The sequence below is a fragment of the Neoarthrinium moseri genome, assembly GCF_022829205.1.
Source record: "Neoarthrinium moseri strain CBS 164.80 chromosome Unknown scaffold1_Wmoseri_CBS_16480, whole genome shotgun sequence".
Lineage (NCBI taxonomy): Eukaryota > Fungi > Ascomycota > Sordariomycetes > Amphisphaeriales > Apiosporaceae > Neoarthrinium > Neoarthrinium moseri.
Window position 1 is genome coordinate 1,071,899 of NW_026055115.1, and position 18,569 is coordinate 1,090,467.

The following is an 18,569-nucleotide window of genomic DNA, read 5'->3' on the forward strand; positions in this document are numbered from 1 at the left end:
CCCTTGGCTGCGAGGCTGGCTAAGCTTGGAAATCAGGGGATTTGTGATGAAAATTACATCTTACGTGCTTGGTGATTGTCAAATGGCACCAAACAGATATCCGGCCTGCGGGGTTGCCGAGAAGTTCAAGAGTATACATAGCCAATCGCAGCGACCCGCCATGTAGTCAGCGATCAGGAGCCGAATCACCGGAGTACCACTGTAATTGGTTACATTATTAGTGGCGCACAGTGGCTAGCATTCTAGCCTTATACGATGTATCCCCACTAAGAACAATTTTTTGATATATCGTTGCCCGCCAGACCAGCATTCTGTGTGACCTTGAGGAAGAAATTACTCCCATAGCTGTGCCTAACTCTCTGGAATTGTAAGGCCAGCTTGCTCAGCCCACGTGACGCGGGAATTCCCAATGGCTGCAGTGAAAGGCGCCGCACTAGTGCCAGGTGCCGCTTCCGCCGCTATACGGGATGGAGGAATAGCAACCCAACACCCGGTCGATAGTCAAGGAGTAGAGGCTGCCGAATCTCAGCCTCTTCTCGGACTGACAGCTCCGAGTGAGGACGCATGGAAAGCACCGAAGCACTTTCTCTTTATTGAGACGGCGATCTTCTCAAATGTGTTCTTGTACGGCTTTGACTCGACGATCACTGCAGCAACATATGCCGTGATCAGTTCCGAGTTTGATGCAGTCAATACAGCGTCGTGGTTGACGACATCGTATCTCGTCACCAGTACTGCCTTCCAGCCACTGTATGGCCGCATATCCGACATCTTCGGACGGCGTATCTGCTTCTTTATCTCGACTATTACGTTTGCGCTGGGATGCCTCGGATGCGGTGTTGCTGAAGATTTTATCCTTCTGAACCTGATGCGCGCTCTTACGGGTTTTGGAGGTGGTGGCTTGATGACAATGGGTATGTATCCTAGCTCCTCGACTCTTGATTCTGCTAAGTATCGAAACTAGCCACAATTGTCAACTCGGATATGATCCCATTCAAGAAGCGAGGAATGTATCAGGCATTGCAGAATGCGAGTTTCGGATTTGGGGCTATATGCGGCGCTTCGTTTGGAGGGTCGATTGCAGACAACATCGGGTGGAGGTGGTGTTTCCTACTACAGGTCCCGGTGTCAGCAGTCGCTTTTGTGTTGGGCTACCTTGTGATCAAGAACCCCCAAACGCGCTTTCATGAACAAAGCTTCAGAGAAACATGGCGGGCTGTAGATGTTTCCGGTGCACTCCTACTGGTCACCGCGATATCGGTCCAGCTGGTCGGGCTGAGCCTCGGGGGTAACGAGCTTCCCTGGGGAAGCCCCTGGGTTATAGGGTCTCTCATTGGCAGCGTTATCTTGTTCGTGGTATTCCTCATAGTGGAAGCTCGTACATCAGCAATCCCGGTCATTCCACTGCGGATGCTGAAGGGACGACTTCCTACATCAACTCAGATCACCAATGTTTGTGTTGGGTTATCTGCTTACGCGGTAAGTTAATTGCTGGTCACGGTATGATCGCATTGTCTGGAACTGACTGTTCCCCTAGTATCTCTTCATGTTACCTCTATTCTTTCAGGTTGTATTGCTCGACTCTGCGACGAAAGCAGGAGCTCGCCTAGCGATTCCTTCTCTAGCGAGTCCAATTGGGGGGTTGATTGCAGGTGTTGTCATGTCACGCTATGGAAAACTGACCACCTTGGTGCGGGTCGGAGCTTTTCTAATGGCCGCAGGAAATGCGTTGGTCACTTCACTGCAGTTTGAGGATTCTACCTGGAAGTATTATGCGTACATCTTCCCAGCGAATCTCGGCCAAGGGATCGTGTATCCAGGCTTGCTCTTCACTTCGCTCGCTACATTTGAACATTCCGGTAAATCACACTCCTGTTCTTGTTCGACGTTGCCTCTAATGCATTCTAGATCATGCTGTTTGCGCATCGACCGTCTACCTTATCAGATCCCTGGGCACAGTCTGGGGCGTTTCGATCACTTCGGCAATTCTTCAGACCACTCTCAGCGTCCAATTGCCAAATGCGCTAAATGATGTACCCGATAAATGGACAGTACGACCCTTTTTATACCCGCCTTCTCCCGATACCTGTAGCTGTTCTTGGCACTAATAAGTTATTGTGGTAGATTATCGATGCGATCCGACATTCCGTCGAGGCATTGAAGGAGCTACCTCCCGACATCCAGCTTAAGGCTCGACTCGTGTACTACCGTGGACTCCAGTACTCATTTGCCGCATCAACAGGCATTGCTATTATCGCTCTCGTCACTTCCATGTTGTTGAACGGCAAAGGGTTGCGCAAAACGAGCAGCTAAACAAGCCCAGGGCGGTTTCTTGCTGGCGCGCGTGAATGATGTTGGTCAGCTAACTTACAGCAAAGGACGGGTTTATCTAAGGTTGTATAGTGTGGACAGGAATCTTTCTGTGATGTTTTACCAGTCTAAATAGCGTCAAAGAACCTCAGCTGTCGGTTTTCATTGATATATCGGTGAAAGATGAAGTAATACTCTTGCACAACATAGCGCCTTGTTCTATAGACTTCTAGTTCGTTACAATGCTTCCAAACGGTAATTCATGGAAGCCACAAATCTTGCCAGTGAATATTTTGAATACCAATCTATATGTCGATCCATTTTGCAATGTTGCTCGGCAGATGAACTTACGCAAGGTAAGTCAACCAGGTTGAGGTTTTCCGTGCCCGAGTCAGACAGACACTGTCTTAAACGCGTCTTCATCGTCCGTATCCTCCTCATCCGTTCCTTTCTCCTCCTTAATGCTGGTCCTTTGGTTCGCGATGACCGATAGTTCTGATGCCTCCTTCTTTTCCAAAGCCTCTCGGACTTCGGGTGTCATGTCGAGCTCTCTACGTCGCTCTGCCAGTCGATCTGCCTCACCTAAAAGGCCACGAGCCCTCAACAGCTTCTCCACAGCCGCGGCAAACATCTTCCATACCCCGTCCGGAGCGCCATTCAGTTGGACGGCCGCTCGGCTATGCTCAATCACTTGGTCCAGCCCGCCCTTGGCAAGCCAGTATTTCATGAGCAAGAAGTGACCGCTTCGGTAGATCCAGTTTTCATAGTAGTCGTAGACCCATATCTCCGGAGGCTTCTCGCGATAGCACTTGTACATTTTTGCACATGTTGTACATAATCTCTCGGCTGCCTTCCGGAATGTGTCGTCGAATAACTCGAGATCTGCCCGGAGCGTCAAAGCGACCCCCCAGAGCACTCGAGCGTCGATATTGTCCTCGCCAAGCTCCGCTGAGGCCTGGCGTGCTATTGTCATGAAGTTGCCCATGGACTGGAGTTGTAGATCTCTATCCTGGACCCCATGGGCATAAACCGAGAGCTTGTTCGCCGAAGCAACGTCGAGGCCCCGTAGGCGAACGTATGTGTCATATTGAAGTCGAACTAGTTTTGATATAACCGAAATCACTCGTTGCATGCCGCCGACTGACGCTGCTTCATGCAGGCTGCGTGCAACTGCGGCAATGGGGTGGGCCTTTCTAATAATTGATGACTTTACGGGGTCAGTGATGACTGCCAAATCTGTTTGGACACTTGTTCCCATATGCCACACGAGCGAGTGACACACGTACCTGTTGATATAGATATCTACATCGATCAGAGTCAGCGTTGCGTCAAAACGGCGATGATTGATCAGAACCCAAACTAGATTGGATATCTCCTCTTTTCTTCCCTACTGATTTCGCCCGGTGAGGGATGCAACGAAACTCTGGGCTTACTTGCTATATGCTTTGATAATCTCGTCCCGCAGAGGTTGCTGCAACTTAAAAATCATGAGCGGGCATGCCACAAATAGATCCGTGGCACTTGAGATGTGATCGTCCATGAGAACCTCCTCGATGGCCAGGAATGCAAGCCGCAGGAATCTGCCCCCGGCCGGGTAGTCGCCGGACTCGAGGTAGCTCGTGGCCATGCGAAGGTTGTCCTTCAGTGGGAACTGCTGGACAGAGAGGGAGTCCGACTTGTACCGGGATATCTCGCGCCAACGCGGATCCGTCTCGGCCCAGGACACATTGAAGCTGCGAAAGCCCCGCAGAGCCGCATCCAGGTAGGATGCAGTCCGACTCTCATGCATCAACAAGCGCGTGCTCGGAGCGTAGATTGCGATTGAGCCAGGGGTGGAAGAGCGCGAGCCTCCGCCGATCTGCCTTGCGACTTGTCTCCCCAGTCTCGTGCTCTGCACCGCCTTGGCTTCGCTTGACTTTCTCATGCCCCATCGAGTGAGTCGGGTCTTATACATTCGCTCACTGAAGAGAACTTAGGTTAGGAGCAGGAAACACTTGACAAGGACCAACAATGCGGGTGTGCGCATGACGTGCCTAGCTTTGAAGCCATATTCTGTCCTGATATGATGTACTACGCCCCGGAGTGGGAGGTTCCTTGTAACATAAAGCTCTTCGATAACCGGCCGTAGTGCCTCCCATTCATGCTCACCAGCAGGGAAACGCGGAGCGGTTCCCCCGGGCGAGGATAGACGCGAGGATCCATCACTGTCCGAAGCGATCTTTGCCGTAGGTTGAGGGACTGGATCTCGAAGTCCAGAAGCTTTGTGTTGAGAACTGATCATTCTCGGACCATGCTTACCAATCAGTGCGATGCTGCTGCTCCGATGCACACGGTCGTTGCGAAAACGTGGGCAGATAGGTGCGGAATCCCATTCGGGCAGTAGAAGTACCGTGCATAATGCACAGCTGTAGCCTCTTGTTCTGCAGTCACATGTTTCCCGACAGGGGTCTTGCTTACTGCGGCACAGAGCCTGGTAGAAATAATGGCGAGCTTCCTTGTCTTACTCTGGTGTACTGCATTTCTATGATAACTGGCAGCAATTGATAACTGGCATAAATATCTAATATATTGTCTCTATCTAAAGATGAATGGTATCTTCTAGTCTGTGCTCTTCGTTATGAACTCCAAGGAGCGACCCTGTAGCGGCCGTATAGACAATGCAACCCCTTCCCGCAGTGTGTCCAAGAGGGTTGTCGCTCTGACCCAAGGCACTTTAAGTGTCCTTGGAGCAAGGCGCATAATGATATCTTGTAGTCCGAACGCGTAAAACGCAACGGCATCACAACGACTTGACTTTGGCGGTTACACCAATCAAGGAAGTTGACGGATTCAAGTACAATGATCACTCTCAATGGGGTATCAAGGGGGTCCTTAAGCCATGACTGTGGCTGAGCTACGGTGGATGAGCAGGCGCTATGCTTGACAACCTGAGGCGAGTGACCTTGGAGCCGGATCTGAGGCTCTGGTCTATGGGTATCAAAACGGCGGGTACAGGAACCGCTATGCGTAGCCCAAACTTGGTCAGAATAAGTCGGCTGAACCCAACTCCGTCTATATATCCCGAGGTGGATTGGCCCCGGGCGTCTGAGCCAGGCCGTAGGTATTGTCATTCCTGGAGAACGTTGATGGAAACTGGTGCGGCTGTCTGTGACCTAGAAAGTCCTAGCAACATCAACTTTGCGCAGTGTTTTCGCTCTGTCAACTCTTTCCTTCTTCCTCTTCCGTACAGTCCGCACATGCGTGCGGTCAAAGAATGAGCGGAAGTACTCATAGATAACTAGACGCATGAGAATGAGAATAATTCCGAATGTGACGGGGATCGCGATTTGCCAGCTGTCTTCCAGTTAGTGCGAGTTGCCAGGAGTAAGGCCACAGCCAGGGAATGGAGTCTTACAAGGTAATGACGCTCCCCTGAATTGCATCAAACAAAACAAAGTTCTGGCCGAAATCTGTCCAGAGAAATAAGTTAGCCTGATTCATTACACTTTACACAAGAACATATCAATCTTGTATAACACCGGGTCAAGCAAGAGGATTTGGCGAATTTTGGCACTTACATCCAGTAAGGAAAGTCAACGGTAGGAAAATAATCGTCACTACCGTCAACTGCTTCATGCTCTCGTTCTGATATGCGGAGATAGTGTTGAAAATCAGGTCTATCAAACCATCCGCGGATTTCCTGATCGTGACCAGGTTCTCGGAAATCAAGACACAGTGATCGTACACATCTCCAAGGTACGTGTAAGTCATGGGCGTAATGATGACGCCGCCTAAGGGGTCCTGGAGCTTCATCTCGGCATGATCTTGAGACAGCGTCGTCTTGTGATCGCGCATAGCCGAGATGATGGAGGCGATAGGGTTGATCAAGCCAGCCATTTTGTTGATTTCCGACTGGATAATGTACAGGCTCCTCGTCTGCTTGATGCTGGGTTGCAGAAGAACTTCGAGTTCCAGATCAGCTATGACATCGGCGTAGCAAGCCGATACGGGAATGGCCATGTCGATAACGGCGTCGATAATCGCTTGTCCTACCATTGATGCATCACAAGACTGTCGCAAAATTGTGTCGGGACTGGCAAGTCTTGCGAGAATTGGCCTCTCTACATCATCGGCTGACTGCTCGAAGAAGGCTATGACTGTGTTGTCTGAAGTGACGAACATAGCGACCTGTTCAGCTGTAACGGCCAGGCCTCTGGAAGCAAGCGCACTATGCCTCTCCATGAAGTCATTTCGCGCCTCGTTGGAAGACGCCCGATATCTTTGCAGCGTAGTGAGAGTGTTGGGGTTGAAAACATCCGATAGCCCCGTGGCTTGGTGGGAAAGGATATCATTCAGCGGCGGTATGTTGTTGCCCTTCTCTATGTTACTGGCTGAAGGCGTTGCGGTGTGTTTCTCCTTCGTAGAGGACCACCATCGCTTGATGTTCTTCTTGATGCCTTTCTTGGAGCCGTGACTTCTGACGCTATGGCCGTCGCGCGCATCTTCATCGTCGCTGCTATCGTCATCGATCATGCGTACCAGTTTCTGGCAGGTTAAGATCATGAAAGCGTGGTGTTGGTACCTTTGATAACACATTGTCAGCCTCCTTGCATTGCAAGGAGCAATTCTGGTCTGTGGCGCACTTACCAGTCGACCTTGGTTCGATTCCTTGTATTCATAATGTCTTCAATAGCCAACCTATGCAAGTTCTTGTAGTTGCCCAGGGCTTGTATAACATCCCAGCTTAGCCCGTTGACGTTGATCCAGCGGCACTTGACCCAGTCAGGCTGGGGTTGCTGCAAAAAGTCGACTAACTCTGAGTTGTCCAGTTCGTGGATCGCGAGGTTGTCCTGGCTAAAGTCGACGATAGTAATCTGGCAATTGGCATGCAACCCCATGACTGCGTGGCCTTGTTCGGTTTTGGTGGTATCGACTCCGGGCTCAGCCCCCGGCTGCCACCCGGGCCGGGAGAGTTCCTCGAATTCATCGTACTCTTGGATCGTCTTGAAGGTGTTCTGGTCGAGAGCAAGTCAGCATCTAGTAACGCAACCGATCCTGTTCATCTGCGCCGTGCGGCCATCCTGTTGGTCACCCCTTGGAAGGGACGAGTTTCTCTCACGAAACCCCACCTGCGCCAGGAGAAAGGGAATGCGACGGTCCATTACGTACGGCACGAGTATTGCGTCGCCTCACTCCACTACGCGAGAGCTCGGTGTCCGATCGCGTGACGCCCCCGAACCCAGGACTCCTTGGGGAGAGCGGCGAGGGGCGCGGTGCCGACTGGGGCGCTCGGGTATCGACATTGAGGGCGAAATCGACGTGATGTTGTTGCCGCGAAGGGGGTGAGGTGACTTCGGACAGGCCTGGGGACGAGACTGTCACGTCTAGAGCGGGCGGGAAGGCCTCGGTCGCGGTGTCGTCTGAAGAGTTCGACATGTTTGCCTACGTCCCCATGCCAGACGGAACTAGGACCGCGGCGGGAGCTTGATGTCTTGGCAATGGATGGGAATGGGAGAGATGGAGCTGTTCCCGGGCCGTTGTTGCAGATAAGCTTAAAGCAGTTCGGCCGGCCGAACTAGTCTCGATGCCCAGACGCGATGACGGGCGGTGGATCGCAACCTACCAAGATAAGTATGGAAGTAGTGGTATAAGGCTGAGTTTCCCTTTTTGCAACTTCTCATGTACATCATAGAAAGGTGGAAACAGTACCGATTTCCGATGCTCGTTCGAGCTCCTATTCAGCTCTTGTTCAGCGCGAAATCCAGGGTGGCCTTCAGGGGTTGCCCATCAAACAGTGGGGGCAGCGCCACCCGGCATCTTCCTTCAGATTACCAGCATCCAAAGTTGTACCCCTGTCCTATCGAGTTAAAGTACTTCTACCCAGCAGAGACGAGGCAAAGACTTTTTTGGATAAGCGTCGCCCCGGGCATGCACGTGGAAAGTCAACAAGGCTTTGGAGAAAAGAAGAAAGTATGAATTGACCACCTGAACTGCATAGTCAGACACCAGTATATCCCAGTGTTGACGAACCCGCCAGTGTTCCCGTCTTGGTTCCCATTGTGACCTCCGAAGCGCAACTGTACGAGTGAAAAGGGGTACCTTTGTCCTATCAAGCATCTTTCCCGGATACCCTTGGGATGTGTCTGCCGTATCTTTACCAATCTGGCACCATGTATCCATGTCTTGAAGCCGCCCCGGCTTGCTTTACTTGCTTGGCTGGCAACCTAAGTTAGATGATCAGAGCTGCCCACCCCCAGCGGATAGCCTCGTCATTGTATCACCAACGACCACCCCATTGCATGGCGCATATCGTCTTGTGCCTGTACGCGCAATGGACTCACGCCTTTATCCTACCTCACGCACAAACTCAAGCTGATTCACTATGTTTTGAATTCGCGGCTTTCGGATGAACTTGAGCAGCCTCCGCCAGAGGCCGTTTCCGTTCTTCACTTTCTCTCACGGCACCGTGACCCGGCGCCGCAGCCTTCCGCATGCTACGGTCCGGTCAGGTGCGCGAAAGGCAGTCCTGAATGCATCGGTTGCTGGGACAGTCGCTCTGGCAATCTCACACACCCTCCATCTTAATTATCCCTGTACCGAACTCCCGGACGGATGCACGCCTGCTGAACAAAACGAGGCTTGGCACCAGGGCTGGGATACGGCGATCCGGAATGGAGACTTGAAGCTGGCAAGAGAACTTCTGTTTGGCCATATCCGGATGTGGATTGGGTGGCAGTTCGACAGCCCCATCATCGACGATGGTCCTCAGGGGTCGGACGTCGTCGTCGGCACTGGATACCACTTCGCGTCCGAGGATATGAGAGTGTTCTGGCTGCCTGTGCCAAGCTGGAAATAATCTGATATGCCGGTTGTCTATGTTGGCATCAATGGCTTTGGCATGGAAGATGACCTTGGAGAATGCCTCGCGATTCTCATTGCCTACCGTCTGCATGATCGCGTGAAAAAGTGGCAGGCGGAAAGTGAAATGTCCAACAAATACTGCCTGGTCCTCCACTCCTGCAATAAAACATTGTTTTAGGACTGCGGACGTGGATGATTTGTTGCTTGATGTTCTTGACGTATATGATGTCGTAGCAGAAAACTCGGCGCCGTAGTACGATTGGCCCTATTCACAGGGAAGCAAGCACATTCAATCCAGATACGTATAATCAGATGAAACTGGGGTTACGTATTTTAATCGTAAAGCGTAGGCAGGCTTCGAGAATCAGTGCCACCTACTGTCACCAAACAACGATGGATTGAGAAGGCTATCTCGCCGACCAGGTGATCTTTCAGTTGCTACATATAGACCTTTCATGCATGTCCATGACCGGGGTTACTAGACCGTCAGAGGGTGATTGCAGGGGAGCATCTTGTGGGTTGGCATCGAACCCTGCAAGTTCTATAACACATTAATTTATTTCTACTATTGTGGAGTTACGGTCTGTTTCATCCACCACTGGGTATCTCTTTCGCCCGTCATGATGCCCATGTCTATAAGATGGTCTTTTCTCGAACCGATTTATATCCCTGGAAGTCCCACGATGCTCCGGAGAACAGGAATCCATCGAGGGAGGTAATAGACAGCATAGATGCCGGTCAAGGCCACGAGGAGCCCCGTAAGCTGCAACTTCATGTTAGCGTCCACTGGATATAGGATAGACCAAATAGTCGAGACTGACCTTCTCAAACCAGGTGTGAAAGTAGATGGCCGTCATAAGGAGCATCCACAGGCACAGTCCGACCAGCGCGATGGCAAACTTTCCTCCCAGGCCTAGCTCGCCCTGATTCGCAGTCCTGTCCTCCTTCTCGGCTTCAACGCTGGCACCCTTCACGGCGCCGTCGGCCATGACGACACATCGTTCATCCCTGCGCCCGAAGACGCCGCGGCGAGCCACAACCCAGCCCACCTCTTGCAACAGGAACCAGCTGCCCAGGACTAGGAGGAACACATGGCCGCTGATGTCGTGGCCGCCGCTCCACCTCCCACCCGAGGCCTTGCACGCGGCCGCAGTGAAGACGTCGGCCTTGTCGTTGGAGCCCTCGAAGACGGCCGTCTCGGCGACCTCGCACTTGCCGCCCGTGTAGCGGAAGCCCCTGTCGATGAGGGCGGGCCCGAAGCACCACTGCGTGACGATGACCCACCAGCCCGTGACCAGGGCCCAGCGTATGCCGGCCTTGAGCTTCCGCGTGGGCGAGGCGAGCGCCGGGTGGGTGAGCAGGAAGGCCACGAAGGCGAGGGTGATCCAGCCCCAGCCGCGCTTGACGAAGAGCGTGTTGAAGAGGTTGTTCTTGCGGGCGAAGTAGCTGGGCGCATCGTGTTGGACGTGGGACTGGCCCGTCGCATCGTACGGCACGGCGCGTGTTTCCGGGCTCAAGACGGAGAAGAGCGTACCAAAGATGAGCAGGACCGGGTAGACGGCCAGGACGAGGACCTCGAGGGGCGTCGGGAGGTGGGGTGCAGTTCGTGGGGTCGCCGCGGTGCTGCTGCTGCTGCTGCTACTGTTGCGAGCGTTTGGTGACGATGGGCCTCCGGAGGCTGCCATTTTCACTGGCCGTGATCTTAGAGAATAACTGTCGGCCATGTGGGACGAGGCACCATGAAGTGGCAGGTTGGGGGGTTTGTGGTGTGGTGTAGTAGTTTTCTTCGATAGCAGATCTTGCGCAGATGGATCAGTAGGGAGCTCGTGACACTCTTGTCAGAAATTGTCTTGGCGCCAACGAGCCGAGGGATCGACACGAGGGTCAGTGACTATTAACAGAAAACGAGTTCTTTGAAAGGTGGCTGCAACGATGTTTGCCTGAAGCCATCTAGTTCCACGAGCTTCTGGTTTACAGACAATTGAGCGATGACGTTGACACTGGCCGGCCAGCCTACTGGAACGTCCGCTGTGACGGGCGCCACAGTTGCCGAGGTGTGGCCGCGCCAAAATCGACATCCCTGTTCAGGTACCGTGCGTGATTACAGGACACCACCCTCTTTGCCTCTGGTGGCAATCTAACTTACATCAGTTGTGCCTGACAGCCTGGCAAGCTTGGAGTCAGCCCACAGGTCATCAGAAGTGGTTCTGATCGCACCGCAAACATAGTGTTATAAAGTCAACATGGGATTTCCCAGGTTCATACGAATGCGACTCATGTTGATGCTATAGGATCTACAAGAGCTGTGGCATCTGGGCCACGCGCTTCTCGGGAAATTGCCATCTATAATGGAAAGGGTATACACGAAACATCCGCCGCTGAACTGTTTCTTTTCTTGTCCCGCCAAAAACTCCTGAGACCTCTGCTAGGTCATGAATGCAAACCTGCCCTGTTCCCTATGTGTATCATGAAAAGAAGAAGAGAAAAGTATTCGTTCAAATGCCCTCGGGGCCAAAAGGTGGAAAAGAAGTGAAGAATGTTGTCGCCGTGCGAGAAGTCTCGTGGGCGACAAGATATGTATGTAGGTATCGAACCGAAGAGAACAGGGACAGGCCTCACACTCATGGATGACTACAGTTTGGTGATGTTGTAGTCGTAGTCGTTGTGGTTGCTGTCACTGTTGAGGGCGCGACTGGTTGGGCAGGACTGCCTTGTCCTGTAGGTGCTGTTGTAGCCTACGACGCAGCACACAGTCCCGTGGCAGTCACTGTTGCAGTGACCGTGACCGTGACGGCTTTCGCTTGGTCGGGGACGGTACCACTCCCAGTCGTCACGGTCTGGGTCGCAGCGGCCTGGGTCGACGTACTGGCCGGGAGAGTTGAAGTGATCGGAATCGTCGTCACACTGTCGGTTCCTGAACCAGAGCCTCCCGACCCACTGCCGGAACCGCTGCCGGAACCGCTGCCCGAGTCACTGCCAGAACCACTGCCGGAACCACTGCCAGAGCCGCTTCCTGAGCCGCTACCCTGAGAAGGAGAAGTGGTGGCGGTTGATGCGGGGACAGCAGCAGTCGTCGTGGCGCCAGCCTCTGTGCCTGAGCTCTGAGACCCAGATCCTGAACCGGATCCGTAGCCGCCTCCAGTTCCAGATCCAGAGCCCGAACCGCTGGACTGAGTCGGCGAGGCTGCCGTTGAGGACGGAGCCGAGCCCGAGCCTCCTGCAGTGCTTGATGGCTTGATGGTGGCCGTGGCAGACTTTGATGCAGAGGACGAGGAACCGCTACCACTGCCGCCTGAGCCAGAACCGTTTCCTGGACGTGGAAAATCAGCAACTTGATCCTACAAGTAACGATCGTTCCAAAGGAAGCCAGGAGATATCACTTACCAGCAGGGCCGCCCTCACTCTCGAACTGAGCAATCGCGGCGCAGAAGGTATTTCGGTTGTCCTTGTCCAGTGCCACCGACTGACCGTCTAAGGTGATCATGTTGACCGACGCCTTGGTGCTGATACCGAAGAGGTGAACGCTGGAGCTTTCGATGCTGACCATGTGGTCCTGGCAGCTCTGAGTAAGAAGACAATCCTGGCCGTAGTTCTCAAAGAAGGAATAGAGCCTTGAGAGAGATTTTGTTAGTCATCACCGGCCTCAACAATTTCAAGTAAAGGGGAAGAGGAACTGAGTACGTACCCGCCACCGAAGACGAAGATGTCCGACGAGTTGGTCACACGGAGACCCCAGGTGCGAGCACACGAAGTGGAACCATCCGTGCAGCTGGTTGCGAAGTCAGGGTCGTTGAATCCTTCATTGACCGGGAAGGGCGTGGTTGCGTCAGGGTTGCCTTGCATGTATGCCGTCTCGGTCTGGATGACAGACATCCACACGTTCTGGGCGTTGGAGATCTGGTAGTTGTACATCTGATTGTGCTCGGATGCAGTACCCCAGAACCAAACGGGGTTTTGGGACTCGAGAAGAACACCACGGCCGTTGTAGATATCAATCTGGTTGTGGTCGGTGATGTCGAGCTCGTGATCGGCAACCCAGAACCAACAGTTCTCAACGTAGACGGAGGCAGTCTGCGTGGCGTGGAACAGCAAGAATGCACCCTCGCACTCCTCATTGGCACCGTGTGTGGCGTTGGGGTTCTTCGTGCACTTGTCCGACTGGAGCTCAGTGCCGGAAGTGCCGCCAATACGGAAGTGAACATCCCACAGACCAGCAGCACCAGCTGAGGATCCAGCCAAGTTCCACTGCATGAGGATAGCGCCCGGCGCAGGTCCCTTGGTCTCAATGATCAGGTCAGAGAATTCGACATTGCCAACGTCGCCAGCCTCGCCAACCTGGAATACAGGCTTAGGGTTCGCTTTGTCGTTGAACTTGGCACCATCTGCCATGAGGAGCGGCCACATCTCTCCGACAACCTTGATTTCCTTGGGGACTTTGATGGTATCCGAGATGATGTAAGCACCGTGATCGAAGTAGACAACGCTACCGGCCTGGACACTGTCGAAAATCTTCTGGATGGCGGCTGTATCGTCGGTGACACCGTCTCCTTTGGCGCCAGAGGATCTGACGCTGACAAAGCTGCCCTTCTGGAGCTCTTGGTACTGAGGCTTGGTCCGCGTAAAGACTTTGCCGTCGCTCATCAAACCCTCCGGCTTTGAGATACCGCTCCGCGCAGCTTGAACAGCCTTGCCAGCGTTTCCGTCGTAGGTCCGGCCTTGGGCGAAAGCAGCAATCACCTGGCCACCCGCGAGCAGAGTGCTGTTGTCACCAGCAAAGCGAATGGCGGTCGTCACTCCCTCGGTCATGTCGACGTTGTCCAGAATCAAGGTGTTGTTTGTCATGGTGAGGTCTGTCTGGTAGAGGGTGTTGATTCCGATGGGCGTGCCGGAGATCTTGCTGTCGAGAAGCAAGAGACTACCAGCCTGAATGTTGCCAACACCACCGCTGGACATGTCGATACCGATCTGCGCATTGTTGATATTGATTTCCTGCATGGTCCAGAGCCAACACCAGTTAAGATAGATGGCGGTGTTACAATTGTTGAACGTCATGTTGCGAGTGGTGAACTGCTGGCTGCCGATAAAGGCGCCAAAGCCGCCGCCGTTGAATGTCAAGTCGGCCATGAAGCCACCGGATCCGTTGTCCATGAAGATACCCTTCTGGGCGTTGGCGGCACTCTTGTCGGGGTTCATGTTGAAGACAATGTTCTGCAAGCTCGTCGCCTGGGCGACTTGCCAGTGGATACAGGCACCAGCGCCCGGGGGCAGTGCTGTAATGTCGATGACGAAATTGCGTACCTGGCGGAAGAAGTTGTTCTGGTTGATGTACCAGTTGACGCCTTCCTCGTAAGGGTCTGCATCGATCACAGCCATACCGGTGAAGCTTGACGAAGCTTTGAGAGTGGGCAGGGTGACGGCGTCACCAATGAATTGCGTGTAGTAGGTCTGGATGATGGGCTCGCTGACAAGGTAGGTACCAGGGGGGAAGTAGACGAGAGCAGGCTTGGCAGTCTGAGAGTCACATCCTTTCATGCAACGGTTGCCATCCTGTACGGCCTTGTTGATGGCAGCCGTGTCATCAGTTGTGCCATCACCGACCGCACCATAGTCTTTCACATTGCGGAAGACCTTGAAGCTGCTGTCCCCAGCAAAGGCAGCTACTTCTTGACGGTCCATGTTGGGAAGCCAGTAGCTCGAGGCCTGCTGGCGAGCTTCCAACTCACTTGTCGTCGGGACAGCGGCTGTGGGGTTGAAGAGACCCATGGCCAAGAGAGAGGCCGCGAAGAGCTTTGAAAGCCCCATGGTGAAGATAGAACCAGCTATTCGTAGATGGACTCGAGAGGTTCTGCAGCAGAAAGAACGGTTTATGACTTGTCTGGTGAGAGGTCAGCAAATATTCCACCTGGGAATGAAATAGTGGGAGGAGAAATGTGTAGGCGAGTCTGTTGTGAAAAGAGTGTTGACGAAGATAGTCGAGTTGGTGTTGATCGAAAGGCAAAAATTAGGAAAAGGCCAAGAAAGTTTGGCCAGTTCCTATAGAGCTCGAAGATTTATAGGGAAACACACGTGCAACGGTGAATCAAAGGCTTTGTGATGTATTGTTGCCTCGAAGGGTGAGTGGTAGACAATGGCGGTTGTTCGCGAAGGTGCGTGATGTGGAGTCGACAAAGGTGAACCAGGCAGTCCAATACCCGGCGTCCAAGACCGGTTGAAGGGAGGCCCGCGTTTGTCACCAAATGAATGAAGGCAATAAATTCTCCCAAGGGAAGAAAAAATTTTCACTTACTACCAAGAGCGCGGTGGTGAAACGATTCAGCCACGTGACGAGTGAAGGGAGGGTTTACAGTCAAAGGTCGGATGTGTATGGTGTTTTTCTTCCAGAGAATGAATGAATGAATATTGAGCAGTGGGTGTTCTCTGGGAGAAGGCAACCACCGAGAAGATGAACCAAAAATGAATGCGTCCAGACGTCAACAGAAAAGTAGGTATGAATAGGACAAGTGACGGTGGTCGGTGTTGTGGTGAAGGAAAGGTGGACGTGGAACGGGCCGCGGAGCAACGAGAGAGGTGCAGTAGACGGGGCCAGCAGTTTTAATATCAACGACAGCAACACGCTTCCGTACGCCGTTGCCTCACTAGCAATAAGGTCCGGGATCTTTCCCGTCCATGGATGATTTCCTATTCATTCATGGACGACAGGCACGACTAGCCTTGTTCACAAATTGTCCGATCTCCCGCCAGCCATTGGTAGTGGCGAGGCACACAAACCGGCGCTACTCCAGTCTCCCCCATGCACGTATTCTGGGCCACTTCCTAATACGGCGCTTCTGATCTCTATGCAACCTCCTGTAATACTTTAATTGAGAGATGCACCCATGCACGTGTGGGGAACACCTTGAACTGGCCATGCCCTGTTATTTCCTTGCCCCTTTCAGGTTCTGCGTATTGGTACGTGACGTGTGGTTGATGCGGCTGGAGCAACCCGAGACAAATCTCCCGCCCTTGCGTACCGGTACCCTGCCCACCAACGGAATGGGAGCCAAGGGCGGGCAGGGGCCGGAGAGAATCAATGCCAACCTAGACATGCCCATCGGCAGTGAAAGCGAGAGAATCCTTCCATTGGCCAAGAGGACACCACGGTCCAAACGCGCCAGCAACATGGGAGCACGAAAGCAAGATAATCCATGTCTATGCCTCTAGAGCATTGACTGCGAATCTACAACATCAGACGAGAGGCAACATTGGGAGCGTCCCAATGGCTGCTTGATGTTGGGCAGACGCAGATTAGGGAAGGGGTCGACTTGCTCGCTTCCACGGGCTCGTGGCTGTTGAGTACAGTTGCCGAGAGTTGGACAGCATCGCGCATAGTTAACAAGTGACGAGGCACAGTCACCACCATTGGATTTGCGGCGTGCCTGGTGCCTGTTCATGTGCTCCCACGCTGTTCCTGCAGCTCACCAAACCACCACCCACGCACCTTGTGCAGCGATCAGGGATGGAGGAGATCCGCGGCGATCCTTAGTAACGAGCTCCCCGAATCCTAAATTGAGGTCACTGGAAAGTCTACGCACGCATGCTCTCGCGACGGACCGGGAGCACGGAGGCGCTTAACCCACCTGGCTTGCGTATGCGCGTGCCCGCAAATCTGCCCTGCACCATCGCCGTCACGATCGCCTGAAGCAATGGCTTCCCGGGGATGCACGGAGGAGCCATCGTCGAGAAACACCGGCTTGGGCCCAGCGTCGGCGCTTGAGGAGCTTGGAGATTTGACAGCCACCTGGAGAAGGGGGGCGACGAAGACCCCTGGTGCCCGATGTTTCAGATGTGGGGGATCTTCCTTAGCCTCTGGTGCTGCTGGGTGGCACCGATTGGCTGGGAGCTCTCCAAGGGGATCGGGAGTCGGGCATGTGCCACCACTCCAGAAGGGCACGCCAACCCCGTTTCGACATTCTCGTTTCAACATCAGGCGTTTACCACCTGCAATTTGACGGAGTACTGCTCGTTGGACGAGAACGTTTCTTGAGACCGCTCTGACTACATGCTAGTTGGACAGCAACGCGGCCTGTATTCGCCTGTATCGACTGTGAGCAACGTGTTGGCGTCATTGCACGAGGTCGTCGTGCATCGGGTGTATACTGTCGGTCGTACCCCAGAAGAGGCCTAGAACCGGAGTGTTTGGCGGACTTCAAGTATCACGGATGGCAACGCCCATTATGTGATGATGGCTCATCACTGACGCCTTGAGCACTTATGGGATAAGACTTACAAATTTAGCAACAGCAGCGTCAACTACTTCGGCCTACTGAACACTGACCCCACGGATATGGCCAATACTAGACCCTAGTCGAAGAGAGGCTCCTCTCCATCAATGCGAGATTTCCAATCTATTCGCCCACATCCGTCCTAGTTTATGAAAGATACGATATATATCGCATCAACACTGCTCTTCTCTAAAAGTCTGCCAGAACCCTCTTGCGATTTTCCGCCGCTTGCTTGAATGCCCGAATCGTTGGAGCTATACCGTCCCATCCATGGACCAGACCTGCGTATAAGTGAAACTCTACGCCATTGTTTGCCGTCGCCAGCTTCCCTGCAAATGCGATATTCTCTGCCTTGAACAGATCGAGACCCCCGATCTCGAGATAAGTCGGTGGCAGCCCTTCCAAGTTCTCAGCCCTGCCTGGTGCCGCATAGATGGACACATCAGCGCGGTTACCTCGCTCTCTGCCACCGAGGTACGCCTTCCAACCGATATCATTATTCTGCGACGTCCACGTCAGGTACTTTCCGAGCACATTCCCGGATTCCAGAGTTGTCCGGTCATCGAGCATGGGGTAAATCAGAACCAGTCTAGCAAGCGGAGGACTCAGTCCTTTGTCTCTGGCCATGAGTGCTGTTCCGGCAGCGATGCCGCCTCCCGCACTGTGGCCCATGAGAGCAATCCTGGCCGGGTCCACGTTGAGCTCTTTTGCATTTGCTTGTATCCATTGAATCGCAGCATATGTATCCTCGAGGGCTGCGGGAGCAGGATGTTCAGGAGCAAGGCGGTATTCTACGCCGAAAAACTGTACTTCGTTCAAAACAGCGTCGTTCTCGATTTGCGGCTTGAACATATCAATGCTTCCCATGATCATGCCTCCAGCATGAAGGTATATGACAGCCCGCTGAGGGCTTGTAGCATTCTTCAGAGAATCGGGAGCGAAGCGGTGCAGCGCGATATTGGTCCCGTCCAAAGAGACAATATCGTATTTGGTTTCTGACACACCTGCTGGTCGAGGCACATGCTGAAAGAGCTGTCTAGACACTTCTTCCATGTGCATTCTGAGTGCAATGTGATCGTCAAAGTCTGGGCTCTTGGCACCCGCAATAAGATGTCCAATAACCCCCCAAAATTCCGTGTCATATTTGAGGTCTGCCAT

The 18,569-nt window shown here is 53.2% G+C and overlaps 7 protein-coding genes across 7 annotated transcripts; 1 reads left to right on the top strand and 6 right to left on the bottom strand.

Moving 5' to 3' along the window:
* Window positions 1-409: 409 nt before the first annotated feature.
* On the top strand, window positions 410-2,313 carry JN550_000334 (uncharacterized protein; the record flags this gene model as incomplete). The annotated part of the gene is made up of 5 exons (XM_049314759.1): window positions 410-914; window positions 965-1,479; window positions 1,538-1,859; window positions 1,909-2,051; window positions 2,125-2,313. The coding sequence occupies 5 exons, from the start codon at window positions 410-412 to the stop codon at window positions 2,311-2,313; spliced, it is 1,674 nt and encodes a 557-aa protein (XP_049177623.1).
* A 388-nt stretch (window positions 2,314-2,701) lies between these two features.
* JN550_000335 (uncharacterized protein) lies at window positions 2,702-4,591 on the bottom strand (the record flags this gene model as incomplete). Its single annotated transcript, XM_049314770.1, has 4 exons — window positions 2,702-3,517; window positions 3,597-3,612; window positions 3,744-4,271; window positions 4,320-4,591. The coding sequence occupies 4 exons, from the start codon at window positions 4,589-4,591 to the stop codon at window positions 2,702-2,704; spliced, it is 1,632 nt and encodes a 543-aa protein (XP_049177624.1).
* An 871-nt stretch (window positions 4,592-5,462) lies between these two features.
* Window positions 5,463-7,725, bottom strand: JN550_000336 (uncharacterized protein; the record flags this gene model as incomplete). The annotated part of the gene is made up of 5 exons (XM_049314782.1): window positions 5,463-5,643; window positions 5,705-5,759; window positions 5,868-6,871; window positions 6,937-7,304; window positions 7,459-7,725. The coding sequence occupies 5 exons, from the start codon at window positions 7,723-7,725 to the stop codon at window positions 5,463-5,465; spliced, it is 1,875 nt and encodes a 624-aa protein (XP_049177625.1).
* A 1,129-nt stretch (window positions 7,726-8,854) lies between these two features.
* JN550_000337 (uncharacterized protein) lies at window positions 8,855-9,241 on the bottom strand (the record flags this gene model as incomplete). The annotated part of the gene is made up of 1 exon (XM_049314793.1): window positions 8,855-9,241. One exon carries the CDS (start codon window positions 9,239-9,241, stop codon window positions 8,855-8,857), a length of 387 nt encoding a protein of 128 aa, XP_049177626.1.
* A 570-nt stretch (window positions 9,242-9,811) lies between these two features.
* Window positions 9,812-10,835, bottom strand: JN550_000338 (uncharacterized protein; the record flags this gene model as incomplete). The annotated part of the gene is made up of 2 exons (XM_049314804.1): window positions 9,812-9,913; window positions 9,972-10,835. The coding sequence occupies 2 exons, from the start codon at window positions 10,833-10,835 to the stop codon at window positions 9,812-9,814; spliced, it is 966 nt and encodes a 321-aa protein (XP_049177627.1).
* A 1,050-nt stretch (window positions 10,836-11,885) lies between these two features.
* JN550_000339 (uncharacterized protein) lies at window positions 11,886-14,952 on the bottom strand (the record flags this gene model as incomplete). The annotated part of the gene is made up of 3 exons (XM_049314815.1): window positions 11,886-12,460; window positions 12,535-12,761; window positions 12,836-14,952. 3 exons carry the CDS (start codon window positions 14,950-14,952, stop codon window positions 11,886-11,888), a joined length of 2,919 nt encoding a protein of 972 aa, XP_049177628.1.
* A 2,648-nt stretch (window positions 14,953-17,600) lies between these two features.
* JN550_000340 (uncharacterized protein) lies at window positions 17,601-18,569 on the bottom strand (the record flags this gene model as incomplete). The annotated part of the gene is made up of 1 exon (XM_049314826.1): window positions 17,601-18,569. One exon carries the CDS (start codon window positions 18,567-18,569, stop codon window positions 17,601-17,603), a length of 969 nt encoding a protein of 322 aa, XP_049177629.1.